General features: G+C 47.8%; 1 protein-coding gene across 1 annotated transcript in view; it reads right to left on the bottom strand.

Annotated features, from left to right (window-relative positions):
• The window catches only part of ABCA13 (ATP binding cassette subfamily A member 13), a 369,069-nt gene that overhangs the window by 136,791 nt on the left and 222,115 nt on the right, over positions 1 to 10,163 (bottom strand). Inside the window, exons 44-45 of the mRNA XM_032430502.1 lie at positions 8,274 to 8,369; positions 3,109 to 3,178 (exon numbers count right to left, since the gene is read on the bottom strand). Of these exons, the coding sequence (XP_032286393.1) occupies positions 3,109 to 3,178; positions 8,274 to 8,369 (166 nt within the window). The remainder of the gene's footprint in view (positions 1 to 3,108; positions 3,179 to 8,273; positions 8,370 to 10,163) is intronic.

Raw genomic sequence — 10,163 nt, 5'->3', positions numbered from 1 at the left:
AAAGAAAGAAAGAAAGAAAGAAAGAAAGAAAGAAAGAAAGAAAGAAAAGAAGGAGGGAGGGAGGGAGGAGGGAAGGAGGGAGGGAAGGAAGGAAAGAAGAAAGGAGGGAGGGAGGAAGAAGGAAGGAAGGAAGGAAGGAAAGAAGAAGAAAGAAAGAAAGAAAGAGAAAGAAAGAAAGAAGAAAGAAAGAAAGAAAAAGAAAGAAAGAAAGAAAAAAAAGAAAGAAAGAAAGAAAGAAAGAAGAAAGAAAGAAAGAAAAAGAAAGAAAGAAAGAAAAAGAAAAAATGTTGGTTTCTCTTTCTAACCTTATCTGTTTGGTTCTGTCCCAACACGCCCTCTGTAGTAAGCTGAATACTGGCCCACGAATCTCGGGAACCCACGTGTAAAGGCTACCGTCAACGGCAGAGACTTGGCAGACATTATTTAAGAATCTTGCAAAGGGGAGACTGTCCTGGCTTGTCAGGGTGAGCCCTAAAGCAGACACATGCACCCTCAGAAGAGGGAGAGGCAGGCAGAGAGGAGGAGGCCAAGGAACAGGAAGGAGGGAGCCGCAGAAGCCAGCGGGGACAGAAACAGACTCTGCCACCGCCTCTAGGCAGACCGCCCTGATTTCATCCCCATATACCGGTTTCAGGCTTCTGACTCGAGACGGTGAGAGGGCTGACTTGTTGCTGCAAGGCACCCAGTTTGTGACAAGTTATTACAGTGGTCACAGGAAGTGAGGGCCCCCTCCACTCAGTCTGTGGGAAGCCACACTCATTCCCGACGGCAGGCTTGGAGTCCTGGCATGCTGTTCTCCAGGGACAGTGAAGCCTGAAACAGCCCCTTGTCCTTCGGAGCCAGCGCGATTCCAGTCCCCTCGGAGCACTCTCTAATGGCATGTCTGCAAAGCAACGTGTCCCCCTCAGAAGCAGGGCTGACCCTGGAACGCTGTTGCGGGTTGGGAGAGACTCACGCATTCGACGAAAATCCAAGGCAATGGACATATTCCTGCACACCAGGGCCCCTGGATAACACGTGTGAGTTTAAGGGGAGAGAAATACCTTGCCTTCCGACAAAACCCAGGTAACTGGGCTCGGAGTGATCTCCGAGAGCAGAGACTGGCTCTGGGTACCGGCGGTCGTCCAGCGCACCGTGTGCGGCCCCTCTGGGCCGGCCTGCAGGGCAGCACCATTCTGCAGGGCGGGTCCGAATCCCACTCGACGTCCTGTCCCCTGGACGGGAGTCCTCTGTCTCCCAACGTGCGGACCAGCATTTCTCGAAGGGCGTCCCAAAGAACACAGGTGCCACAGACAGGAAGGAATCACTAGTCAAGTAACCTGCGTAAAACTGCGTCTGTTCTAAGCCGCCATCAGCACCAGCGTGAGCGCGCGTCACCAGGAAGAGCATCAGGACGGGCTGCAGCAAGGACACCCACTAGATTCGGCTTTATCCGCACGTCCGAGGCTTGTCCGGCCACGGAGCTGTTTCACATGAACCTTTCTTCCCTACATGCATATTACTGAAATCTTACAGTTCCCGTAAGTTGGCGTGAATTTAGGAACATCTCCGTCATTGGTTCCTTTGCCACGGACACCCAGTCTAGTGACAACGGAGCTAAAGTAGCTTGTAGGAAAAGGCGCCGATTTAACAGAATGATGAGATCAAGGCCACAGAATAAGAGCACAGAATGAAAAATCAGTGGTTTCGTAACGGAAGGGAATAAACAAGAGGGAAGAATCCATCGTTGCGTCCAAAAAACCGGGAGCTAAAGATGGCTGGGTTGTCCCTGCAAAGGAGCAGGAAGCCCGGCTGAGCTGCCGGACAGCCTGGGCCCCAGGGCCATGGGCAGAGTCCTCAGCAAACGCTCAGCAGCCACCAGCCACGTCTCTGCCACCCCTCAGCCATGGGGTGGTGCCCCTGCTGTCAGTCACGTGCCCACACTCCGCGTCAGAGAAGAAAACAGGCCAGGTCCATCCAGGACAAAACCTCCTCAAGTCAATACACTTGTAAAAGGAATTTCTCCCAGGTGCCACTAAACAGAAAAACCCCTGGAAACATGGTCTTCGTGGGGCCACATTTTCCTAACAGACCCTCGGGGTTCATTTAAATTGAGATTTTTGTTTTTCCTTGATTTCTGGAAATTAGGATTGCTCATTAGCTTGCTGACTGTGGCTAATGGGCCGATGCTTTTTTATTATTTACCTTTTGAGATTTCCTTTGAGATGAGTTCCAATCAGCTTTCCAAATAAATTTCAATTCCCTCTCCAGTGCAGAGCAGAGAGCTAAGGCCCCTGCTCGACCGTAATCCCAACAGCCAGCTGGTATCTTAGCTTCTAATATGTAGCTCTCCATATTCAAGCAAGCGTAAGACAAGACGCTGGAGGTCATCCTGCCTTAAAATTGCGGGAAATTTCTCCCCAAAAGGCAATTCTAGCTTCTTTCTCATGATTTGAAGATTAATTTGTTTAATAAATGCTGTCAGGGATGTTAATGGTCATGAATAGCAGGAAACGAATAGCAGGGCCACTGTAGAGCCCACAGAACATCCGTGGCCACTGTAGAGCCCACAGAACATCCGTGCCCACTGTAGAGCCCACAGAACATCCGTGCCCACTGTGGAGCCCACAGAACATCCGTGGCCACTGTGGATCCCACAGAACATCCGTCGTCACTGTAGAGCCCACAGAACATCCATGCCCACTGTGGAGCCCACAGAACATCCGTGGCCACTGTGGATCCCACAGAACATCCGTGCCCACTGTAGAGCCCACAGAACATCCGTGCCCACTGTAGAGCCCACAGAACATCCGTGCCCACTGTTGAGCCCACAGAACATCCGTGGCCACTGTGGAGCCCACAGAACATCCGTGGCCACTGTGGAGCCCACAGAACATCCGTGGCCACTGTGGAGCCCACAGAACATCTGTGGCCACTGTGGAGCCCACAGAACATCCGTATCATGTAAATGTCCACTCTGTGTCCTGAAACTTTTCCAAAAACCAGCTAATCAGGTCATCCAGGGAGTCGCAGAGTTAACAACAATGAAGACGTCATAGACAGAGTAAGCTCATTTTTGTTACTTGAGGTTTAAGTGGACAAAAGGTCAAACACACTGTAGACACCTACCAGGCAGCCGCAGGAATCCTGCACTCGTGGCTGAGACAGGGGATCCACACGCCAGCATGAAGAATTCTTCCTAACAAACAAAGGAGAGACTCAGGATGATCTTTCAGATTACAGAGCTCGTTTATTTCCATAAACGAGAGCCGCATCAGCCCAGAGCCGCTCACGAGATAATCATCTCCTGCTGCAGAAAGCAGAGCTCTTACATTTGTTTTCACAGCTTGAGCTGCTAATCTGATGACAATGTTTTATTACAGTGACAATATTTCCACTCTATTAAATGATGCTCACTTGGTCGCTTGTACGGAATGTGCTGCCAAGGCTCCCCGGGACGTGCGCCGGGGGCCTCGGGGGCCGTCTACCTCCACAAGCACCTGCTCTCACAGCCAGCTACTCCACGCACCACGCCAGCAATCACTAAGCACAAGGAGCTGCTAATTCCACCTCGTGGCGTGACACAGCGATTTAATCAGCATTTAGAGAAAAACAGTGATTAATATTCCAGTACAAAGAAAGAAGTTGCCAGACAGAAACAGTTAGGAAAGCACCTTGTACAGTGGCTCAAAAACCTTTCATCCCAAAGTTCCCTGGTAGCTCCCATCCTCGGAAACTCTGTCCTCTTTTTTTACTAATGCTCATAAATCAAAAGTTGCTTTAGTAACAATTATTCCTACCTCCTCAAAACTTGGCTAAGAAGGGAGGAGACTAACGTTTCCCAAGCAATGGACACACCCTGCCCGGTATTTCTGCCAAAACATCCTGCTGGCCCCACTTTGCAGAAGAGTAAGTGGAGGCTCTGAGAGATCAGGTAGCTCGTCCAAGATCACACTGAGTAGGGCGGGTCTTTGGCGCCCTGAGCCCACGCTCGTGGCTCTGGGGTATGCTGCTCCCACGTGAGAACACCAAAATGCAAAGTGTCCAGTCCAAAGACAAGAAACTTGCTGTGCCTATTTAAGCAGGTCAGCAAGAACCTGGCTTCTTCTGGTTTGGGATTCCGGTTGACACAGGTCTCTTGAATGCGGGTCAGCCTGCAATACCTCAGTCTACTGTGCTTTTTTTTTTTTTAAGATTTTATATATTTATTAGAGACCGTGTGATAGAGAGCACGAGCGGGGGGGAGCGGCAGAGGGAGAAGCAGGCTCCCCGCTGAGCAAGGAGCCCGATGCGGGGCTCTATCCCAGGACCCCGGGATCCCGACCTGAGCAGAAGGCAGATGCTTAATGACTGAGCCACCCAGGCATTTTGAATCTCGGAAAGAGGGAGCTGCTCTAAGGGCCTGACCTTGTGAGGAGAGGGCTGCGGGACACAAACTCGCCTAAAGGAACAACAGCTCTTCACGCAGGCTGTGAGGGCACCCCAGCCGGTCTGAAGGGTGAACCTGCTTCAAGCTGACGTACGCCTTGCTTGCGGACCCAAGTCCCTTGGTCTCTAGCAGAACTCACTCCCCTGCCTTGAGATCTGCAGACCACTGGCCTTGAGACTGAAGGACCAGACTTTCCCAGAAGGCAAGCCCTGACTGCATTCGAGAACATCTGCCGGATGCCAGCAAGTCTGTTCAGGGTCCTGTGGACAAATCACTGACAGCCTGGGCACCTGCTTCTCTGGCACCAAGCCCCCTCCCTTTTCCAGCGCCTTCCCCTCTAAAATCCTTCCACTTCGCCTGGAGGACAGCCTTTGGGACGACAGCCCACCATATCTTCCCAGGTAGCCGGCTTCCTGAAGAAAGCAGACCTTCCTTTCCCACCATCACTTGTCCCTCAAGTATCGGTTTCCCAGTGGCAAGCCGTTGAACCTGAGTTCAGAACCGGTACTCGGTCCAGTAACAGGGCCACCCTGTCCCCTGAGCTGAGCACTGCTCTTTCTAGAAAACCCAGAGTCAGGGATGCAGCGAGAGCAGAGCCGGGTTTAGTAACTTGCCCACGACACACAGCAAAGACACGGTAGAGCTGAGATGTGGGCTCAGGCAGCCGGTCCCTGAATCCAGGTTCTCTGCCCCTTCACCACCATGGCTGACCTGCACACTATGCTTTCAGTGCTTGACCTCATCATCCGTCTGGACAGTCCCCTCCGAGGGAATGTGTCACCAGCCCTTCCTAGCTGCGAGGACCCAACCTCAGGAACGCTGGGAGTCAGAGTCCACCAAGATGATTTGATTCCTCATACTGCCACAGATTGTCGAATCATGGAAATGACCTTACACCTCTCCCCACGTGGCTTTCACAGTTCAGTGGAAATATAAAATCTGCTTCCTTCCACTCTTGTTCTCTATAAAGCATTAACGAGAATGGGTGGGGAAAGGGACCATCTTATCTTGGAGATGGAGGGGAAAGTGTCACCAGATCACGAACCTTGTACAATGAAACTAAATATTTAAAGCTACCAGTCGGGCTTCTAAAAATTGGCAACTTTAAGCACATTTTTAAAATTTAAATTACACATCATGTATTATGATGAGAAAACTTGTATTTTAGGTCAGGCTTATGCCACAATCGATTTTTTTTTTTTTTTTTTTTTTTTTGGAGCTCTTTATTGCCTTCCATACAAAAAGAGGTAAAAGTCAGGAATTCATCACATCTGAGGCTCAGAGGATCGCAACGGAAAAATAACCCATAAGCAGAATCCCACTTAGTATCTTAAAATGTTTCCTCTAATTTAATAATTAAGTGATTGGTCAAGTCTGCCAGGAAAGGAAAATGCAGATATCCCTGAATTCAAGACTAGTTTTCACTTACAGAAGGAAACTTACTTGTCCTAAGGAAAACCTTTTGCTTCCATCTGAGACCTTAGCAAAGCAAACCTTATTTTTGTCACATGGGCAGAAATTATTAATATAAGTATTCATAGTGATGGGTCCAGGGCAATCTGCCCCAAAATATGCTACTGTGGCATATTGATTATTTTCAATTAAATTTACAGAGGAAAGAGCTGATAGAGGCCAGGCACTCTGACCCTTTGTCTTGAAAGTAGGAGAAAAGTCTCCCTGCGGAAGGTACCTTCTCTTCTTATCTGGAGAATACTGTATAAACAAACCATGCTACTTCTTTACTAACTGCCTACCCTAAGCCCAAACTTCTTTGTTTTGTAGATTCTTTACAAATGTATCGTTTCTTTGTCTAAAAGGTGTCAGAGCTGCCTGCTTTGGTCACTTCTCGAGCTCCCATACATACTAATTACATTGGTTTTTCTCCTGTTCATCTGTTTTATGTCGATTTAATTATTAGACCAGCCAAAGAACCTAGAAGGGAAGAAAGGAAAAGCCTTCAGCCCCTAAAATAGCATTCTTGCGTGAGGCAGCCCCCCACCCCCACCTTTTGTCATGGTGACCAAGACAAATGGGCAGGAAAGGTTACAAAATAGGAATGGTTAAGAATAGCCCAGTGATGGGTATTAAGGAGGGCACGTACTGCATGGAGCACTGGGTGAAACTAATGATGTAATGTATGGTGACTAACATAACATAATAAAATTTAATTAATTAATTAATTAAATTAATTAATAAACCCGGTGGATTTCACAAAGAGAAAGGAGAAAACGAAAACAACAGATTCAGGAAGGAAAAGAAAGGCTGAAGAGAAAACCGAAGAGGGTGAGCTAGCTGCAGGGGGTGCTGAGGGAGGGGGTGCTGAGCCTGGGGAGGGGTGGGGATGGGGAGCCATCCTGAGTGCCTGGAAAGGAACTGAAATTCTAAATATGTTCTGCCGTCCTTAGCACTGAATCTGCTTTTTTCCCCTCCGGAGAGATTTGATAAAGAAATGTCCTTTTGGGGCACCTGAGTGGCTCAGTCGACTATGCATCTTGCCTTCGGCTCAGGTCATGATCCCAGGGTCCTGGTATCCAGTCTTGCATCGGGCTCCCTGCTCAGGGGGAAGCGTGCTTCTCCCTCTCCCACTCCCCCTGCTTGTGTTCCCTCTCTCTCTGTCAAATAAATAAATAAAATCTTAAAAAAAAAATGTCCTTTTATCTGCCAGCCACTGACAGGTGGGGCCAGCCCTGCTCCCCACGGGCCCTGGGCTACATGTCGGTTTCTCCAAGCCGGTTTTATATCCTGCCCGGTTCAGTAGAGGGGCGGGATACAAAGGTATCGCCAAAGAAGCTCCTGCCTAGTAAACGAAATTACTTTGTTTTTCAACACCAGACTACAGTGAGGCAACATAATTAATTTCTTATAATTCTTCCTTACTGAGCCCCCTAATAGTTATTTGCTCCCGAGCTAACTGCCAACATGACTAATGCACAGGATGTGTCCTCGCAAATTAGAAAAACCTATTGCCAATATTGCATTATTGTCTGGATTTTTATATTTATGACTCCAAAACGTACACTTTGGTACTTAATACATCATTGTGGTTTTATCACTTTTCCCACGTGCTCTTCCCAGAACTATAAATTCCCGAAGCAGGGCCAGATCGGGCATCAATCCTGGTTCCTACCACAGCACTGTATTTCTAGTAGATCCTCAATAAATAACAGTCAAGCAAACTTAGAAAATTGTTTATGAAGAAAGGCAGGCTTTCACGAGTTTCATTAAAAAGTCATCTCGATGTTATCATTTTCAAATCTTAGAAGAAAAAAATCTTCAAAGTAATTCATCTCCAAACGGATGAGACATTTTAAGTTTCCTTAGTTAAAAAAAAATAGTCTTTTCATATGTACAAGTGTTGCCTAAAAGCGAGTAAGTTAACACACATTTCATATTTACTTGCTACTTTATGTTTTTTACCTTTGGGTTTTATTAAACAAATTGAATGCTATTTCTTTTTTTCTTTTTTTTTTTTGCTATAATATAAAGCCTGTGTTTGTGCTTACCAGGGAACAGAAGGGGCAACTAGGTAACCTACTCCTTAGGCTAATGTTACATCATGTCATTCAAACTTGCAAGGGGGAGGGGCGCCAGGGTGGCTCGCTGGGTTGATCCAACCACTCTTGATTTCCGCTCAGGTTAGGATCTCAGGGTCATGGGATGGAGCCCCGAATGGGCTCTGCGCTCACCACAGTCCCTCTCCCTCTGCTCCTCCTCCCCCATCTCTAAAATAAATAATTAAAATCTTCAAAAAAATAAAATAAAATAAACTTGCAGCGGGAAAGACCAGTCAGGCAGGGAGATGGTTCTCGGGGTCTGCGGGGTTGTGGCTGGAGTGCGCACTCTGGCAAAGGCAACCGATACTTACAGGTCTGGGTTTAAATCAGCACAGAGCGGATCCTGATCTCCAAACTTCCGCAAAAGCACGTGGGCGAGCTCCTGGCCCACGCTCCCGCTGCCGCTGCTGCTTATCGGAAGACAAAAGAAATAAGGCGGCCGTGTTAGGTCCTCGCCGGCAGAGATCACAGGACAGCACGCCCTACCTGAGCCGATCCAGGCAAATGATCCTTAGATCCGTGATCGCAGATAACGCTGTTGAGTTAGCATAGTAAAGCCAAACCAGCAAGAAGATTAAGGATTTTCTCAAAAGCACAGGATTGCCCTCACAGACATGCATTGTTATATACTGATGTTCACAGTGCATTATTGTTCTCATCTTTTCATTTTTTCTTATTATAATATTGCCATTTTGGCATCTTGGCATAGTTCTATTGAATTTTAAAGGCTGCATAATATTTCATCACATTAATATATTAAAATCTATTTTAAAAATTCTCTTAATGTTGGAACTCTGGTTTGGTTCGAATATTCTGTTAGCTAGCTCTGCAATAGAACTTCGTATTTTTATGCTTTTTTTGTTTCTATGTGTGAGCTATATGGAACAACCCCTTTCTTGGTAAGACGTCCTCAGCACAGAATCCTGTGCGTGCTTTAGGTATACATCGAATTATAATATTTATTTTAGTGGCACAAACGTCAGAAGTCAGGTAATAGTTCAGGCAGCACTGCTGAGAAACCAAGGCCACCAATATTTAATTTCCTTACTGAAGACACCAGCAGCGATAAGACACACTGTTCCTCTAACAGGGAGGGGGGGAGGTGTGGAAACAAACTATACTACATCTTATACATGGGTTGTAAGAGACACCTTGACTTGAGAAAACGGAGAGGAAAAGATCATTCAAACCTGTCTAAATGGGACTGAGTGGGAGTGGCCTCATTTGAAGTAATTAAAACTCTGAATTACTGTATTTCCAAAAGAAAATAGGTTTATTACTTTCTAGAACTTACACCGAGTCATTTACAAAATGCTTTTGAATAGACATGGTTGGGAACACTTATCCCCAAGATAAACAAAAATGATGTATTATTAGCATGATAAATTACTTATATGTAAACGGTGGCTTCAAATCTCTCTGGAAAGAAGCAGCACGTAAATTAACAAATGCACACAAAGATTTATTTTAAAGAACTTAAAACTGTAGCTTCCGTTAAGAAATGCAAGACCCTCAATGTACTGTTCAATCACGGCTTCTTCTGATTTGCTTATAGGCAGTGAGACGCTGATTCTCAAATACCGTTGTGAACTGCTACCGGCAATCAATATAGGGGGGTCGAGGTGGTCGGGCTTACTGCACCCTCACGTCCCGTAAGCACCAATAAGAGCCCGAAATGAGAAGGAACTTCAGTGTTTTCCAATGCGCAGCCCTCTACCCAGATAGGATCTGACAAAGATTTCAATTTTCCTAATCCCCTCAGTGAGCCTCTAACGTACCCATCTGATGTTTTCTCTCCTCCACATTTATCGGCGGCTCCTCGTTACCTTCCTCGTTACCTATGCGCCTTGAAAATGGAAGCTAAGAACCCCCACGCTCCTCAGGCCTTGCCATCGCTGGGCAAATGCTGCCCAACACTCTCTCCCAGAAGGCTGCACCGCACCCCACCCCGCCCCTGCCCCGCCCAGCCCAACCTCACCGGGCCCTGCCCCACCCCACCCCACCCCACCCCACCTGGCCCCGCCCAGCCCAACCCCACCTGGCCTCAACTCGCCCCTGCCAGCCCCGCCCAACCCCACCTGGACCAGACCAGCCCAGCCCAGCCCCAGCCCACCTGGCCCCGCCCCACCCCGCCCAGCCCAGTCCCACCTGGCCTCACCTTGCCCCCTCCCAGCTCAGCCCACCCTCACCTGGCCCCGCCC

This window comes from Phoca vitulina, unplaced genomic scaffold (assembly GCF_004348235.1).
Source record: "Phoca vitulina isolate PV1807 unplaced genomic scaffold, GSC_HSeal_1.0 scaffold44, whole genome shotgun sequence".
Lineage (NCBI taxonomy): Eukaryota > Metazoa > Chordata > Mammalia > Carnivora > Phocidae > Phoca > Phoca vitulina.
This window is presented reverse-complemented; position numbering and strand designations above follow the sequence as displayed.